General features: G+C 43.0%; 1 protein-coding gene across 5 annotated transcripts in view; it reads right to left on the bottom strand.

Annotated features, from left to right (window-relative positions):
- The window catches only part of LOC117418224 (myosin phosphatase Rho-interacting protein-like), a 199,808-nt gene that overhangs the window by 36,223 nt on the left and 144,328 nt on the right, over positions 1–19,257 (bottom strand). For all 5 annotated transcript variants that reach the window (XR_009330822.1, XM_059035674.1, XM_059035675.1 and 2 more), the window contains 4 exons: positions 13,747–14,221; positions 7,302–7,449; positions 6,178–6,294; positions 46–102 (listed from right to left, as the gene is read on the bottom strand). Coding sequence is in view for 4 of the 5 variants with exons in the window: in XM_059035674.1 (XP_058891657.1) it covers positions 46–102; positions 6,178–6,294; positions 7,302–7,449; positions 13,747–14,221 (797 nt within the window). In the remaining variant the exon portion in view is untranslated. The remainder of the gene's footprint in view (positions 1–45; positions 103–6,177; positions 6,295–7,301; positions 7,450–13,746; positions 14,222–19,257) is intronic.

Here is a 19,257-nt window from a genome sequence, read left to right on the forward strand (position 1 = left end):
TTTGCTCACTGAATCAGTAAAACCTGCACGTAAGCCTGCACTGACCTGGTTGTCTTCGTACAGTTTGGTCATCCATCCTTTCTTGAAATTCAACAAGTCAGGCTGAAAAACAATAAGAAACAAGCAATGCTGCTGAGCAGTGTAGCAACAGTCCATAAGAAACAAGCAATGCTGCTGAGCAGTGTAGCAACACAGTCCATAAGGAATGTAGAGATAACCAGATGCGTTAAGAAAAACAGTTCTACAAATAACCCAAACACGATGGTCTTTCTGGGCCCTGGGGGCAGGCTGGCTTTTAGATGCACTGACTTGTATGTGTGTGTGTCTAGGGGGGTATCACACTATTCTCAGTCTCTCATTGCGTGTGTATCACACTATTCTCAGTCTCTCATTGCGTGTGTATCTGTGACAGAGAAAGAATTAATCTTGGTTATAAATCTCCCTCCTGACCTGTGAGGGCGCTGTGTAAAGGGAAAAGTGTGCCTTGGACTGGGTGGCTTGGTAATTCATTCCAGGGAAAGGTGGAAGTCGGCCACCTAGAAAGGGGGCGGAGCCACAGTACACCAAGTCATCACCCCAGACGGGAGGCGATGTGGCAATCGCGGATTGGAGGAAAAGCGATTGCACTCGCTAACCAAGGGGATGTGGCTGAAGGTACAAAAGGGGATGTGGCAAAGTGATAGTAGGTGTGTCTTGAGATAGTATACAAAACATGTTTATTTGTCTTAAGACAGCTTAAAGGGTTGTGCTTACAATTACTTTATCATAAAATTTACGCAACAACGAGACCCCAGATTGGGGCTAAATAATTGAATACTGGACACAATTTAAAGTGTGACAAAGGAACAGATGGAAATAGTCACTCCTCTACATATCTCTTGATTCAGATTAAGTTTTAACAATAGTTATATTATAATTATATATAAATGTATATACTGGACACTGTGCAGCACAAGCATGGGCTCAGATACCTTTTAGACATCCTTTACTAAACTAGACAAAAAATCGTTAGGTTATTATCATAACCCTGGTTCCCTGAAATAGGAATTGTAAGACAGCAGGGAGGGGGTTAATTTCCTCCCTGCAGAAAAACATGTGAAAATGCACTCCCAGGGCAATTGTTAATTGATTTATTGTTTAATTATCCCCTGCACCTGGGCGGCAATTGTAAATTAGTACCAGGTGCAGGGTATAAGAGAAGAACAGTTACTTAGTTCGAGGCTGCTGAGTAGAAGGAGGCAGAAGAGGTGCTCTGCTTCCGACCAGTCGAGAAAAAGGTGGATGCAGTTTAAACCGGAGGTTTTGTTTTGTTGTTCTGTGTTTGGTGGGGAAACGGCTTAGCCGTCCCACTTATAGTCAGGGTGTTCCGGAGAGTTTAGTTAGTGCTCGTAAAGAGCTAGGTGTTTGTTTTGTGTTTGTTTCATTTTTGTGAATTAAAAATAGCGCGTCAGCACATAGAAATCCATTCCTGTGTGTGTTGGGTCAGTTTTTAAAGGGGCAACGAACCTGAGTGGAAGCGGCTCGGTTACAGAATATAACCATTACAAAATTGGTTTTGTTTCAGAGATTGCGTCCATCAACGCCACAACCTCGAAGTTAATGGTTAATATTCCTATTGCAGGGAACCAGGGTTATGATAATAACTTAGCGTACCCTTTCAAGTAGGGAATATTAACCATTACAAATGGGTAAGTATACCCAAGCTGTCGCAAGGGCATGGCATACAACCCAATTGCAAGCTAAGACCGCTTGTGTCACAGTAATGTTCCAATGAACACATTAAGATGGACTTGCCTCTAATGTTCTATCATTTGGGCGGACTGGGAAGCCATCCTCAGTACTCTTGTGCCAAATCCAGGATTCTGCGGGTCCATGACATTCAGTCGATAGAACCTGGCAAACGTATAGGCTGAAGCCCAAACCGCTGCACTGCATATTTCCTGAATAGATGCACCCTGGAACAAAGCCCATGAAGTCGCCTGACCCCTGGTGGAAAGGCCGGTGAGCTTCTCGGGTGGGGCAGACTGGCCAGTTCATACGTCTGTATTGTGCCTGTTATCAATTTGGATAGACGCTGTTTAGACTGAGCCTGTCCCTGGGACTTAGCTCTGTAATAGACAAAAATAGTTTTGACTGCCTCCAGCTTTTAGTGTTGTCCACATAATACGCTAATGCCTGCATGGAGCTGGTGCAAGCAGGTGATTGCAAGCAAGAAAGCTGTCCTGAAAGACAAAAAATTTCAGCCCACCTGAATGCATGGGCTCAAATGGAGGTTTTGTCAGTACATTAAGTACTACATTTAACCTCTAATGAGGAACTAAGTCCTTCACCAGTGGCCTAAGAAGCCGGGTGCCTTTAAAAAATTGCCCCACCAGGAAAAGAGCTCCTGGGGAGACTGAATCGATTTTTACATGGCACACTGAAATGGCTTTCAAATAGACCTTTAGAGTAGAGGGGGATTTCTCCTCATCAAAAATGTCCTGTAAAAATTGCAGTATAACTGCCACAGGGCATGTCGTGGGTTCGAACCTATGAGCCAAACACCATGTCTTAAACACACCCCACTTGTAACCATACTGGGAACAAGTAGAGGCTGCCCTGGCGTTTTGCAGGGTGTCAATCACCCTGTTTGATAACCCCTGACTGAGCAGGTGGCAGCGTTCATGCAGGCTCCATGGCTGGCAGCTCAGTAGCTGCATCAGAACTGGAAAACCACACTCCTGGCCAGTAGGGAGCTACTAATAGTACCCTTTTCCAGACACAATGGGAGCATGGCGAGTGGTGGGAAGAAATACAGCAGCTGCCTCGGCCTCTGGTGTGCCTATCGCCAGTGGGTCCCCCGTTCCTGTTATGGAGACCCAGCGGGGACAATGGGTCGATTTCTGGGAGGCAATATCTATCTCTGCCCTCCCGAACCGTGATACCTTTGATCAAAGGGGCCAGCATAGCTTCCCTCCGCCTCGAAAGGCATGGGGAGCTAGAGAGAGGCCAAACGGCAAAACCTGAACCTAAAAGCGAACCGCAGGTACTTGTTTTCCGGTTTCTGTAGCGGTCTACTTTGTGGACCAATTGCCTGGCCTAACCTCCAGATTGACCTGCCTGAGGTCAAGGATTAGTCTGAGGCCACCATCCCACTTAGGCATGGAGCAGAACCCATCCTCCAATTGGAGGGGGTGTACCATACGATTACCCGTCTTTGCAGCAGAGCTGCTACCTCCTGAGACACCACAGCAGTGTCCTGTGGGTCCATGACTGATGCTGCAGTCACGCCCCAAGAGGGAGGGGGACCATGCTTGAACTGCAGTGAGTAGCCGGGCTGAACAGTAGTAAACACCTAGATGTCTGTGGTGCACTGACGCCAATACTCCAGCACACTGTATTACTGTACTGCATACTGGCATGTACTGTACGAGACACTTGTGCCTATTCGGAATGATTTAAGAATTCACATAGCAAACTCTGAGCTGATTCACATTACACAGACACGAAGGATTGGCTTCTTGTTGTTTTAACCTGATTCTATGTGTATAGTATTACACAATCTTGCATATTTCTACTGCACTGGGCTATTGTAAATAGTGTGGAATAGTTCTACAGATTTTTATGTGTAAACAAGAGACTCAAGCCTAACCAAGTACAGCAGTAATAGTAATGGTAAGATTAACAAGCATGTCAGTATGACATAATGTACAGAATAGTATAGAGTAAGAATTACCAAGTTTCATGACAATTTAATAAGTGATTATCTAGATATATGCAAACATGACATAGACGGCTAAATGAACAGACAGAGAGACAGACAGACAGACAGACACCCCCTAGATCCCCAGAATCTGACACTCTGTAACTTATGCTCAATAATGTTAACACCAACTTTCATGACAATTAGATAATATGGCAAAATATGTCAGGTGTTATTTTTTTCAGACATAAACACTACAAAGCTGTAGAATGTTTGTTAAATGTTTAAATGATTTTTGTCTGCAACTAAATGTTGCATTTTTGAAAGAATAAACACGTGTGGGTTTCTACAGAATATAGTTTTTCTTTTTGTAACGAACAAACAAAAAAATCATAGAAATGTAATATTAATGTCTACTCACACCACTGACTCCCTAATCAAAGCCTAACTGACAAGGGGAATTCTAGGCAGCAGATGGGCTACATATTATCTGATCCAATTCAAACTATTTGCTGTACAAATGATGTGCAATTCGACTGTATAAACCCAACACTGCAGACCTGTGTACAGGACTGGGGAATCAAACACTAAACCCTTCAATCTGCTCTACTAGTAGAGGAGAGGTGAAGCCACTCACAACAGCACTAAACCATGCCTGTTTTTAAATGTTATTTTTCAGTTGAGGACACATAAACTATTATATAGTTTCACAATTCAGTTTGCATTTTCTCATTTCAACTCAGCCCACTGCAGCTTATACCAATATATTTACATCCTTCACCCACAGCAGCTTCAGTGAAAGAGGTCTCAAGCTGCTATGCTTTGCATGGTTCTGTAATAGAATGGAACTCCCTGAATCAAGCCTATTGTACAGTGAGTGAGCATGCAGGAGCCAGCGCCTACCTTGTTTCTGTACAGCTTCATCGGACACTATGACTAGAAAGACACCCTCGCTCCCCTCACACCCCTGGGCTCCAGTGTCTCCTATCAGTCTATTTATAACCTGCTGAATCCTGACAGCTGCAGCCTGCCTGGTACAAGGGACCTCCTTAAACTGTATGAACACCAGGGGGGATCCCAGCGTGTGAGAGGATTTGGTCCTGTGGGATTCCCTTCATTCATGTGTTATGTATTCTGATTATATATATATATATATATATATATATATATATATATATATATATATATATATATATATATATATATATAAATAGGGTTTGGCAGTTTGCTGTATCAGAATAATGAAGAAACACCCCAACTGAAGACAAAAAAAATTGAATCTTTATACAGTAGTTCTTGCAAGACAACTTCACATTGATCAACATTTAAACTTGTATATTTAAAAGAAAACAGTAAAGAATTGAAAAAAATAAAAAGGTCACTTACATGCTGAATACAGTAATTAGCGCGCTTTCTCTTGAAAAACACATCCCGCGTAGATTGCTTCATATTTTTCGTGCTTTTCTCAATGCACGCTGTTACCTCACGTCTGTTGCCATGGTTGCAGTTTGTGTGAAGGGCAACAGTTGCATACGTCTCACATGATTCACACTATAATAGGTTATCTCTGAATCAGCCTTATCTTTGAAGTTGCCTACCAAGGTCTTTGTTTTCACTGAGAGAATAACACATTCACACTGGAGAAAGTTCAGAGTCACATACTTGCCTACATTTTGAAACTGTTCAGCAGGACGCTCGTCTCCGTGGGGGGGTCATACGCATCATACACACGCAAAAAACACTCATTATCATAATAGACGTATCCCCCCAACTCTTACCGTTTTAATCTTTGTATAAGTTAGTGATCAGCAGATGTGTCAGCCGCACGAAGTGCACAGCGTGCGGTTTTCACCAACTCTACTGTGCAGAATTTTTTTTTTTTTTTCTATGGGTAAATATCGGGACTTTCTTCCTATGCATCGGGACGCGGGACATTTGCTAAGAAATCGGGACTGTCCCGACCATATAGGGACTGTTGGCATGTACGGTGTCAGTCACTACTGAGATCGTTTTATCCGGGTAGATTTTGTAAAAATGATTGTTCTAATAGGGCTAATTTCCATTGAAAAAAAACGGTTCTTGCTGCTTGGATCGTTAAAAAAGCGTGTTCGTTATAAGAAGGGTTTGTTTTAGTAAAGTTAGACTATATCTCCCTGTTGCAAGTCAGTTTCTGCCACAATATACAAGACATCGGTCTCTGATACAGGGCTGATGGCAGGCACTCTGCTAGCATGTGCTTCTGGACCCAGGACTGCACTGATGTTCTGCAAACATGTAGATGCATCTATAACAAGCTGGTTTCTAATCATGTTGGATCTCGGCTAATCAAACTTCTGCCCCGTCAGTAATTCTCAGTAACCCAATGAATAGCAGGTGGTTCAGGTAGTGGTATTGGTAGGGGGGCACACTAAACCAAGGTAAACCAGTCCAGTCCAGGGAGATCCTTCCAGTCCTGTGCACTTACTTGGGGCTCGGGAGTGATATGACTGCCTTACCGTCATGGATGACTTCGTAGCTCTCCTGTCCAGTGATCTGGCCCGGCGATTCGGGGAGATGGGCGGGGCCGACACGTCAGGAACGGACCCTTCCTTCGATGCCTCAAGTGTGCGCTCCTGAAATGGTAACGCACAGCATAGCTCAGTCTGGACACCTGTGCACATTAATACCAAGTAATCTGTCTGTCCAAATCACCTAACAATAATAACATTAAGGGGTTGTCCAAAGTTATCAAATACAGCAAGCGTGCAGTGTGCTCACTTTCAAGCCCTATATCCTATACTGTGCACAAACACATGTGCATTTAGGTAACGTAGATATCAGTACAGGGTTCATGTGCATTCAGGTAACACTGATATGAGGAAAAACGTTCATGATGCATTCAGGTAACACTGATATCACTACAGGGTTCATAATCATAATCTGTAGTGCATGTATTTCCAAAGCTGTAAGAATGTTGTGTTTTATGTGAATATTTAAAGCTCTAAAAAAAAGTGTCCAGATTTTTTTTTTTAAATCAATAACTGCACACTGCTCACAAACCAGGTCCTGGGCAGATTCTTCTTTTTTATGCTACTGAGGATAATTTTGTCTACAAGTGACAAACAAAACTGGGGAAAAAAAAAAAAAGTACATTTCTGCAAGAATAACCTACGGTGTTGTACCCTTGAGCAAGGTACTTTACCTAGATTGCTCCAGTAAAAACCCAACTGTATAAATGGGTAATTGTATGTAAAAATAATGTGATATATGTATAATGTATAATGTGATATCTTGTAACAATTGTAAGTCGCCCTGGATAAGGGCGTCTGCTAAGAAATAAATAATAATAAATAATAATAGTTAAAGGTCTCCTACTCTCTGTCCTAAGTCTATCTCTGTTTAATTTCCACCTGTGTTCTCTGGTCCTAGTTTCTGCGCTGCACGAATCAGTTAGGGTTAACTTTGTCAGCTCCTTTTGAGATTTTAAAGACTTCAGTGAGTCCCCTGTTTTGACTCTCCGGGGCTCTCCTTTGGTGCCGTGTGACCAGAATTGGACACAGCACTCTGGAGTGCAGGGACAGTACGCTCCACAGTAAATATTCTCATCTTTGATTGGAGAGGTTGTGCTGAGGGGGGGTACCTGTTTCCTGGGGTAGCTGCGTCTCTCGCTGCGGCCCTGCCGAGAGGTGCTGGACGAGGAGGAGCAGGGTTCTGAGGAGGAGCTGGTCTCCATGCGCTCAGCATTCTCTCTGTCCAGGGTCTCAAACTGGTCAATTACCTGGGACCTCCTGCAGGGGAACAATTGGCCTGTTTAGAGAAACTCTCCCAGTCATCACACACAAAACAGAGGAGCAAGCTGGGCCCCCGTCCAGTTTCACACTATCTATATCTGAAACTAACAATGCTAAAAACAAAATCATGTATTGACAACCAAGCCTTTAAGATACATTGCTCACCTCCTATTAGTAATAAATTGTACAAAATTGTGACCTTTGAGTTTCGTCACTTCGTGTGCTGCGTGTCAGATGATGAATGACTGATGTTCATATTGGTTATAAAAAAAAATGATGTCTCAATCCTAAAAGTCTAGGTGATGTAAAACTTCTGGCACAGCTGTAAGCAAGAAACTAGAAGTTGAGATTTGAAGGAGGGAAGGGTCAGGACCTGCAAGAACGACATGCATGTATACATAATTCTATAACCTGACAGAACTTTGAAGATTACATTTTCATAACCAAGTGAAATAAACATGAATTGAAAATGAAACAGGAAAGAGCACAAAAAGCACAATGTACATTATCAACAGGGCCATGGGAAGAGGGACTCCAATTTAACACCATGGACAGGACAGAGATTTGATTTGACATTATTTAGGCGCAGCGGCAGCAAATTTGATTCTCAATGAGAAGGAATGCATCACCAGCCGGGCACAGGCAAAGACTGGAGATGAAATGGAAGCAAGCAGGCAGGCAGGCAGGGAGACAGGCAGGCAGGGAGACAGGCAGGCAGGGAGACAGGCAGGCAGGCAGGTAGGCAGGGAGACAGGCAGGCAGGGAGACAGGCAGGCAGGCAGGCAGGAAGGGAGACAGGCGGGCGAGTCACAATGCAGAGCGTCCTGGAAAAACAAAAACAACAGAGGGAGGAGGCTGGAGAGTGGAGTGGATGAGCAAGAGACACACAACATTGCAAATCACAGGAAATCAACATGGAGGGGGGAAGAATAATGTCAGGGTGTGGGCCTGGTCTATCTGAATACCATCTTCGGTTATTCTTACAATTTATGTTACGTGAACCCTATTGGGTAAGAGAATTCGCCTGCATGTCAGTTAATAGTTAATAAAGTACTATTGGTGTGGATAGGGCTCCAGCACCCTTGTTTGTTGAGACTCCATGTTATTCCTCACTCTGCTTTTTCCATTCCAACAAGATCCATTAGAACTCGTTGACTCTGTAGGCATCTTTCTTGATATTGAGGGTTCTGAGAGTTTCAGTTTCAAGTGTGATGCCTTTTGACAGGATGAGCTGACTATACATTCAATGTTATCCTTCTCTATAAGGACCAGCAGAGCTTATTAGAATGTGCTGAAACAAATGACAGTGACAGACAGACAGACACACACACGCAAATACACACACACACAGAGACACGCACACACACACACACACCAGAGCTGGAAATACAGAATTAGAGCCCTGATTATTATAAAACAGTAGATCATCATGTTCTACATAACTTGTGCTACAGAAAGTCCTAATCAGGTTTGAGCACATTTATTATTATTATTATTATTATTATTATTATTATTATTATTATTATTATTATTATTATTATTATTATATTCAAATTGTCACGTATGTTCATGCAACCCCACATATGCATCACCAGCAGGGGATTATGATGAACACAATGCATGTAAACTCCCATACACAGAGACTTGGAATGAAATACCATGCACAACATATCAGCTGTAAATCTTCAGTTTATTAAGTGTGTATCCGGCTCATGACTTTATTTGTCAGTTTGACTAACTGAACCCTCAGCTACTTGTCTCCCAGTGGAGACACATTTTGGCATGCCTTATAGATACTCTAGCCAATGGATATGACAGACCTGCACTGCACTCCCTGTGCTCAAAAACAAAGGAAAATGCTGGCCAATAGATGGAGCTGCAGGACTGCCTGCACGCTCCATGCTGGCTGCAGAGAAACCAATGCTGCAGCTGGGACAGGCCCTCCTATCATTGGGAGGCACCTGCCCTGTAAGCAACACTGTTATCCAGGAGATATATCCATCAAGGCACAGACTAGGGAAGTTAGGGTATAATATCCAGCAGTGCAAAGTGAGACACAGACTGTGACTAGGGAAGTTAGGCTATGAGATCCCTCTGGAAAGGGAGTCCCCCACAATAATATCTCCTCACTAGAAATACAATTTCTACATTCAAACTCAACTGTATCACAAAGCAGATTCATATGCTGTTGCTACTGGATGTTACAACCTATTCAAGCTGTTATTACACTCAGGAAGCTAAATTATTTGAAAATACTTTACAGTTCTCATACTCTATGGAGCTGAGATTTTAGTACTTTTCTTACAATGTCCGAAGAGGTGAATGTATTTTATACCACTCACGTGGATATATTGCCATCAATTTTTTTCATGAAACGTTAGTGACTGGATCTTTTTATTGTGAAATAGTGAAACACAAGTACATTCTATAGCTAAGTAAACTGTGTATCTGCTAAAACAAACTCTACAAAATGTTGATATTCACAAAAAAATATATATTAAGATGGAAGTAAACTTTGATCTACATTTTGACTTAGACGAGGATATTTTAACAGAGACATTTCCAAAAGACTTTACAAACCCCTGGCTGTGAAGAACGCACTTCTCTCCTCTCCTCCCAGCTCAGCTGTATGTAGGGACGAGCACCGCACTTTCTTGGAACGGTTAGCGTACTGAACCTTCTGGTATCTTATTTATGGAAGGCTTGACACTCGTGGCAATCCACGCTATATTTGTCAAAGAGGACAGTAGTCTCACAAACCTTGGGCGATCACAGTAGCTAATACCATACAAAACTGGATTAAACTAAAATTTGTAAGGTATATTATGCCAAAAACATGATAAATAGATCATTTTATTTGTCTTGAGGTTTCAGTTCAGTTTTTTGTTCCAAAGTTGATTCACTTTGACATGTGGGTATTGAACTCTTTTAAACTATGGTACTTTATAATAATTTCAGAGAGGTCTCACTGCTAGTGCTATCCTGGGACATTATCAGTGGTGTCACCATACACTAATGTCACGGTGTGATATGATATGAATCACGAAGCATGTGATGGGCCTAATGGGATACTGGTATACTGTATAATAAGACCAAATTATCATTCAATAATGGACTATTCTGTTAAAAGACAAAAATGTAATGTTTTAGAGAGAGTGTGTATGCATATCAACTATAAAACACACAAATTATTCATTTAAGGTAGGGCTAAGAAAAGGTCACGTGTGTGTGACGAATCATTCCGTTTTGTGTCGTGTTTTGTATCATTTACAGCAGTTCTGACGCCGCGTGTGAAGATGTCAGCGCTCTAAGTGAAAGGAAAGTTTGCTTCCAAATGTTTTTCAAGCCTCATTCCGTTTAGAATAACAGCCTTGACCACACATGTGCCAGCAGAGGAAGTTGAATTGATCACAACGAGCGATCATATCCCGTATATGCAAAAAAAGACACACTGGAAAAAAACACCACTCTACAGCAAGCAGCTCTCAGAAAACCTGCTACGGTGTCAACACAAAATGTGCTGCCTGTAAGTGTAAAAAGTGGTCAAAAATGATGGACTGAATTGGATAACACTGCTTCTAAAACACAGAGTAACTATGAGGCACACAGACATAGAGAATATTTTTGAATTCCTAAAAACTGATTTCTTGTAGGAAATCCGTGTGCTGACTGACCCTCACTCACGAGTGCTTTTTACTGCATATAATTAGTTATATCGTCATATTTTTCCTGAACTTTTTCAAGGAACAGATGTATAGACGTTTTTTAAAGCTAGAAAATTGAAAGGTCTTAAGAACACGTATTTTAATATGTATTGGTCTTCTTAAAATGCATTATACTGAATTTTGACCTTTGACCTTTTTTTGGTTCCAGAATGCATATAAAATGACCCAATCTTAATGAATTGTCAGTAATTTACTTTTAACATAAATGATTGGTGAGAAAATGGGAAAACAAAAATCTTTCTGTTAATTATTTTTAAAGCCTTTCCTTAGCCATACCATAGCCACATATGTTGGACTTGTGGTCTTGTATCAAGATACAAATGGTACATACCTCTATTACGGTACGATATATCATGCAGTGGCATGCAGTCAGGGCACGACCAATCGGAAACCCACTGCATGGCACTTATATCATGTAAGGAAAGCATCGCGATTGATCGATACACAATCCGATATCGCTATACCAGATGAAAGAGACACATTTTATTTAATAAAGACGCAAACAAAAAAGTGCCAAGAAGAGTAAGCCCCACAGATCTTGTTGGAGAGGAGACTAAGCATGAGAAAGACTGTTAGGTATTATCATAACCATGGTTCCCTGAAATAGAATTATAATCATTACAGTATGGGTATTTACCTCCTAAAGACCCAGAAACCTGAATAAGATATAGCAAAGCTGCTCGACGAGCCTGTGACGCAGTCGTGGCCCCGCCCCCGATGACACAAAAACACTGCGGTCAGAGATCTCAGCATCATTATACCTTCAAACCTACTGCAATCATGAATGCAGCGACCTTGAAGGTTAATGGTTACATTTCTATTTCGTAGAACCAGGGTTATGATAGTAACCTAACGTTCCCTATCAAGTACGAAATGTAACCATTACCAAATGGGTGAATGAACCAAAGCTGTCACAAGGGCAATATTGCAGACCAACTGGAATGCTACAAGCCTAAGCCAAAGGCTACCTTGTGTGTTACCATTAGGAACCCCAGTACAAGTATCTAGGGCTAAAAAAGGGAGAACTCACCTCTATGTTTATGTTGTAAGGGTCGACCCTGAAGCCAGGGTTTTGTAGATCCATGACCTTCAGTCTATATAACCTTATAAAGGTATTTCTGGAGGAGGCAAGTTGGCTTACTCATAGGCAGTCTTGACTGTGTCTGTAATCCATTAATCCATTTGGATAACCTCTGCTTAGACAGGGCTTTACCATGGGACTTAACCCATAACAGTGGTGCCCACACAGGGCAGAGCATGTGGAGCTGTCACTTCCTGTCAGACTGGAAAGGAGGTGGATGGAAAGCCTCCAATTCCACAGACTGGTTGATGTGGAATGCCAAGATGGTTTTCGGCAAAAAAGCAGGATTGGTACAAAGCATAACATTTGTTCTGGCTTCTGCAAAAATTAAGCAGGCACTGTAAAAAATATTAAAATATTAAAATAGGGCAAGTCAAGAACCAAGTCCGCTGTTACTGGACCACGGATGGTACCACTGTTTAAACCGAGTAGGTGACTTTTGAACCGAGTCTGAACGGTGATGAACCGAGACAATGCAGGTACGGTACCAGGTCGGAACCGGTCGGTTCGGTGACTTTAGCAACGGGTTAGTACAGGGATGGCACCGGTTCAGTACCGGGTTGGGAATGGAGTGGGTAGTTGACCACGGTACCAGTTCGGTACGGGTCCACCGGTTTTGCAGTTCCCATAGGTAGCAATGTAAAGGGATGCCCACCTGTACAAGCCACTGGCAAAACCACTCAATCAGTACCCACACAAGACTGAGGGAAGCCTGCTTGTTAGATGGTAGATGGCATCAAGATACTGTGGATGAGATTGCAAGCAATCAACACCCGAAGCGCTTATCATGGTCCTGCACAGTGCTGCTGAGCCCAGCAGCTACTCTCACTGCAAAGCACCATGTTGCAGACCGGCCTGCACATAGTCTCTGTAAAAATTGTTTAAAAAACTGAAAAATATACAAGAGAAATACTTCTCTGTAAAAAACAGTAATATCACAATTACAGTAATTTAATATAAAATGTCTTGTAACAACAGTGCACTATATACGCAAAATTAGTAAAACTAACACAGCGTATGAATATCGCTTAATATTTGTGTAAATACAATAATTGCGAGAAGATAGGCAACAAGTACTTATCTGAACCAGGCTCTCCTGCCAGGTCAGTCTTGAAAGGAAAAATGGCGCTGCGATCTGCGAGCACTTCCACTGCCACAGTCCTCTTTTGAGAAATGTGTCTGGTAACCAGGCAATTCAATAGACAAGAATCTGAATAAGCAATTTGACTGTACAGGAGCAGGGAAATACAATCAGGGCAAGGGTCCTTGGACAAAATGATTACTGATTCAACCCCTCAAAGCTATTTTTCACTGCACAAACACTGGCGTTTAGATAACAAAGAGAGCGCTCTCACAGTACATCAACAGAATTGCACACATTATTTCATTGTGCCTCTTCCTTCAGGGTGAAATTCAAAGTTGACAAGCATTTGGTTGAAATGTTGCTGTATTTCATAGCTTTTGAACAGCAGGACACACAGTCCTTACCTCCTCTCTGTCCCGAAGATCCGCGCTACCTCCTCTCGCCCAGGGCTGCGTGCACGGGTCCTCTGCTCCAGCCTCTTCTTCTCCACCTGGAAGGCGTCCCGGTTGCTGATCCTCTTTGCCTTGGGGATGTCGGCGAGGCTGGCGTACTCCCGCGTGCTGCGGGCTGGGTGAGAGCGTGCTTCCCAGCTCGCCCCGCTGTTCTGGGTGCTGCTGCTGGCCTCCGAGTCCAGCGAGCTCTGGGAGCTGAAGGGGGAGGGGCTGTGGGAGGCGAGTAAGGGGTCGCAATACTCCGAAGAGCGACAGGGAGTCAGGGTGTCCGCGTTGGGGTAACTGTACCTGGTGGGGGAGGTGATCTGGAGCTGCTGCGGGGGGGGTGGTCTGGACTCGGGCTTGATCTTCTCCAGGGAGAAGTATCCGCTTTCCACACGAGCCTTCTGCCCGCCTCCCACGTGATCGGCGCTCACTCTTCTGTGATCTGAGAGAGAGAGAGAGACAGTGGAGCTGAGGAGGTAGGTGAGGTGACTGTGAAATATGATTCAGCTTTTAGATTGTACTTATTATACTGTCCCATAACTCTGGCATCATAGGCATTATTGCTAATGTTAGTTGTCTCTCTAGTTCTTTCAGGAGTAAAATTTCTTTCAGCAACAAGGGCTCATTCTGATGTGTGATGCAATTCTGCACTTCTGTGATTGTTTAACAGCAGAATTCACTTCAACACACAATTGAAGTAATGGATGCAGATCAATTTCATACCTGATTTTACTAGGGTAATATGGGCTCGGTTTGTCTGCCATAACTACACACGGAAAAGCATCCACTGTCCATTTCTAGTCATGCTCTCCAGTTATTGAATAACTACAAATGAAGGTACAGTGCTGTACGATTCATAAGATACAGTGGCCTATCCCATTATTCCATTTGATTTATCGACCCACTTACTAATATTATTACAGAGGTCTGCAGGAGATCAGGTTTTAAATTTGAGTGTGGCAATATGAAGATTATGTTTAGATCATTCAAAAGACCTCAGTATGTAGGGCTTGAGCAACTATGTAATTGCCAGAATCGAACTGTCAATGACAATAGTCAACACTTAAATTATCAATCACTGTGGCAAAGTGGTGAATACGTGCAGGTGAGTGCAGTGCAGAGCGGATTAATCACACAGACAACATTGTACAGGTGCAAGGGTGTTTATTCAATTTATTAAATGTCCAGATCCTTGAGGCAAACCTGCAAACAATAATAGTGTTGGAAGTGGTAGAGCGGCGTGTATCACTTCTGATTTATAATCCCACGGGTTTGACCCGTAACCCAAAGTCCAGTTCCTTCACCCACACAAAACACAAAACACAGACACAATTTCGACAGTGCGTGATTTTAGTGCTTGTGGTGGAAAGTTGAGTGGTGAGGTCCGGGTTTTTCACTGGCCTGCGGCTGCAGCTCTGGATCGTGCTCAGTATTCTTTAGTGACAAAACGACACACAAGACACACAGTGTTAATACACAGACACGCAAAACACTCACGGTTCTTTAGGACACAAAAACGGGCTCCTTCTAGGTTGTTTGATTTAACCATATGCAAAGGAACAGATCACGTACGCTACCCCCCTATTTATATCCTCGCTCATGACCCCTAAGTTAACGAGCGCATCCGCTCCTCCAATCCTCGGATGCCACACCGTTTACCGTCGGGGTCATGGAGTTTGGATACCGTAGCTCCGTTCCTCTCCTAAATGACCGACTTCCACCTACCCTACGGAATAAATTGTCGTGCCATTTAATTAAGGGTACTCTGTTCCTCTTGCACCATGCCCTCACAGGTCGAGAGGGAGATCTAACACCAAGAATCATTCGATCTCTGTCACAATCACGTATTTGATAATACCTGGTTCTCTATTTGTGTATGTACATGTTGCTGTTTGCACTATATTTTAAAACTGCTTGGGTTTTTAAAAATGATGAATTAGTGCTAAATTTATATGTTAATGGATTACAACTGCAACTCCACTTACGTCCACCTGAAACTTTTTTTTTTTATAATTTAGTCGTTGCCAATTATTTTTTTATTATTTTCTCCCCAATTTGAAATGGCCAATTATTTTTAGGCTCAGTTCACCGCTACCACCCCTGCGCTGACTCGGGAGAGCGAAGACAAACACACGCTGTCCTCCAAAGCGTGTGCCGTCAGCCAACCGCTTTTTTTCACACTGCGGACTCACCATGCAGCCACCCAAGAGCTACAGCGTCGGAGGACAACGTAGCTCTCGGGCAGCTTACAGGCAAGCCCGCATGTGCCCGGACAGACTACAGGGGTCGTTGGTGCGCGGTGAGCCAAGGACACCCTGGCCGACCTAACCCTCCCTCCTCTCGAGGGACGCGCAGCCAATTGAGCGCCGCCCCCTGGAAGCTCCCGTCCCCGGTCGGCAAAGGAATAGCCTGGACTCGAACTCGCAATGTCCAGACTATAGACCTTTACTGGATGCACCACTCGGGAGCCCTGTCCACCTGAAACTTGTAATTCATAACAGATGAATACAATTACAATATTGAATTAAAACAGTCCTTGCCAGTTTTGCCTCCCTATCCCACGGGTGCGCCAGCACCAATGCGATACTCCCTGAGGACTCCCCAGCCAAGACCAGCGACTCCGCACTGCCAGGACACTCCCCTGCGCTCCCCTGACTGTGTGACTCGCATCATGCAGCCGTGCTTTTACCAGGTGTGTTCCCCGTCCTGACAGCTGACCATTCTGACGTGGAAACTGACAGCGAAGTATTCACACCGACGCCAGCCAGACGCCAACATCAATTTCACTGTCTTTCAAAATTCTTTCAACTCAAGCACAGAGAATTCTTTTGACTTTGAGCAGGTTCACTGACTTTAATTGTTGTTCCTGTCAGGATCCTAAGAGAACTGATGTTTACCATCCTGTTTAGATTATATTCTAATAATCCAGATAATTGCTTCTTTTTTTTTTTTTTTAAGAATTACAGACACAGTAGTACAGGAAACCTTCCACTCCACCTACCAGCTTCACCATACTATACTGCATAGCAAAACCTTCCACTCCACCTACCAGCTTCACCACACTATACTGCATAGCAAAACCTTCCACTCCACCTACCAGCTTCACCACACTATACTGCATAGCAAAACCTTCCACTCCACCTACCAGCTTCACCACACTATACTGCATAGCAAAACCTTCCACTCCACCTACCAGCTTCACCACACTATACTGCATAGCAAAACCTTCCACTCCACCTACCAGCTTCACCACACTATACTGCATAGCAAAACCTTCCACTCCACCTACCAGCTTCACCACACTATACTGCATAGCAAAACCTTCCACTCCACCTACCAGCTTCACCACACTATACTGCATAGCAAAACCTTCCACTCCACCTACCAGCTTCACCATACTATACTGCATAGCACATTGAATACAATGCACACATTTCAGACTGTAACCTTAAAGTGGTACAAAACCCCCTGCAGTGTTACAGAAACGCATCACGTTCCCTTTGCTGTGTCCCGTGTTTTCCGTACCGCAGTATTACATTTTTAAACATTTTGACGATCTTTTGAAATTTGTAATCACACATCATAAATCAACTGGGCAATACATTTCTCATCAAGTACTTTGGAGCATTCACCAGGAGAAAGTTAAATTTCTCTTCGAAGGATAGCAGTGTCTCCAGATCACGCTCCCTCCTGCAACAATGGTGTTTTTTTGTTCCCATACTACCTACTCATTTCAATCAGAGCACCAGTATTGTTGCAGGAGGGAGCATGATCTGGGTACACTGTGAGATCCAGTAAAGCAGAATGGCGTAGTAGCTATTTAGTGGAGTTTTGACTGAAAAGGAGTTCTAAATTTTAACAAGGAAAGAAAATAGAAACGAAACTAAAAGAAGGATGTTTCAGCTACAAAGCTTTTTAGGAAAACTGTGACAAAAGTCTTGCTTATGTTCCTTAATTACAGGCTTTTGTAATACTGTTAAATCACCTTGTTGAATTTAAACTTGCATAGTTACATTTTTTATGTTTTTTACCTTAATTTAGCCTCAATTGAAAGTAATCTCCCATTCCTCATCAAAACACACACTACACAATCAAGTCTTTGATATGTTATATGAACAAACACACTACACAATCAAGTCTTTGATATGTTACATGAACAAACACACTACACAATCAACTCTTTGATATGTTATATGAACAAACAGGAAACGAAGTGACAATGCATGCTGTCATTGTTGAAAGTGTTTCATGGATCTTTGAAAGGCCTGGAAGAACAGCACTCTTGCTTTAGAGCTCTATAAAAACAGGAGAGGGATACAGTACTACTACTCCAGATGATTAGAATCCACCATTAACAAAGGAAACATTCACCTCCCAAAAATAAACAAAAGCACATTCTGTGTTTGACTCAGTTCTTTAGTAGATTCAAGCTGTTTTGTAAAGCATTGTGGTAACATTTAACAGTGTGATAGGATCTTACAGTAACCACTGTACCTCAGGCCCAGCCTCAATCCAGCAGCAGCAGGGAAGCAGCCACAGCAGACACAGATTGAGTGTGTAGACTGAGTTATTTTTTGGACTCATTACTATTGTTCTGCCCTGAACTTCTACAGGGACACTAAAATTAGCACACAGCACTTGAATGAAAGGGTACAGACCTCTGTGTAACCTTATTGTGCGAATATACAAAAAAAAAAAAACGTTAATTACAGGATAATGTGTTTGGTAGAACTCCAGGCAGCAGGAAAAGCCCTGGTCTCTTAGGTGTGTGTGTGGGTGTGTGTATGTGTGTGTGTGTGCGTGCGTGTGTGTGTGTGCGTGCGTGCGTGTGGGTGTGTGTGTGTGGGTGGGTGTGTGTGCGTGTGTGTGTGCGTGCGTGCGTGTGTGTGTGTGTGGATTATTGGGTGGCAGGGAGGGAGTTAAAACCCTACCTGCAAAAAAACATGGGAATGTGCCACAGGTGTATAAATAAGGTGATCACAGGTGTTAGCTCAGTTAGTGCTCAGAATTAATGTTGGTGTTGGTGGTGAAGGTTAGTGTTTCATGTTCCGTGTTCCATGCTGTCTGTTTTGCTTACATTTTCGTGAGTTTTTGTCAAACCTTTTGTTTTGGCCCCTGTGTCTTTTATTTTGACCAGTGTGGTTTTGTTAGTGTTTGTACCATTTTGTTTTTGTTTATTTGTTGATTAAAAAGCGCACATATGGGGGATCCCATGTGGCGCATCCGGTAAAGGTGCTCTGCGTGGAGTGCAGGATGCGCTCTACAGCCTGGACGTCGCCGGTTCGAGTCCAGGCTATTCCACAGCCGACCGTGGACGGGAGCTAAATCGTTGTCAACTGGAATAGTTCACATTGTTTTTAAAACTGCCCTGGTTAAGCTCAGACTCAAAAAAACTAATTTAGATCCTACTATTTTAAGCAATTTTAGACCGATATCCAATTTACCTTTAGGTTTTAGAGGAGGTGGTAGCTCCTCTAA

This window comes from Acipenser ruthenus, chromosome 13 (assembly GCF_902713425.1).
Source record: "Acipenser ruthenus chromosome 13, fAciRut3.2 maternal haplotype, whole genome shotgun sequence".
NCBI lineage: Eukaryota > Metazoa > Chordata > Actinopteri > Acipenseriformes > Acipenseridae > Acipenser > Acipenser ruthenus.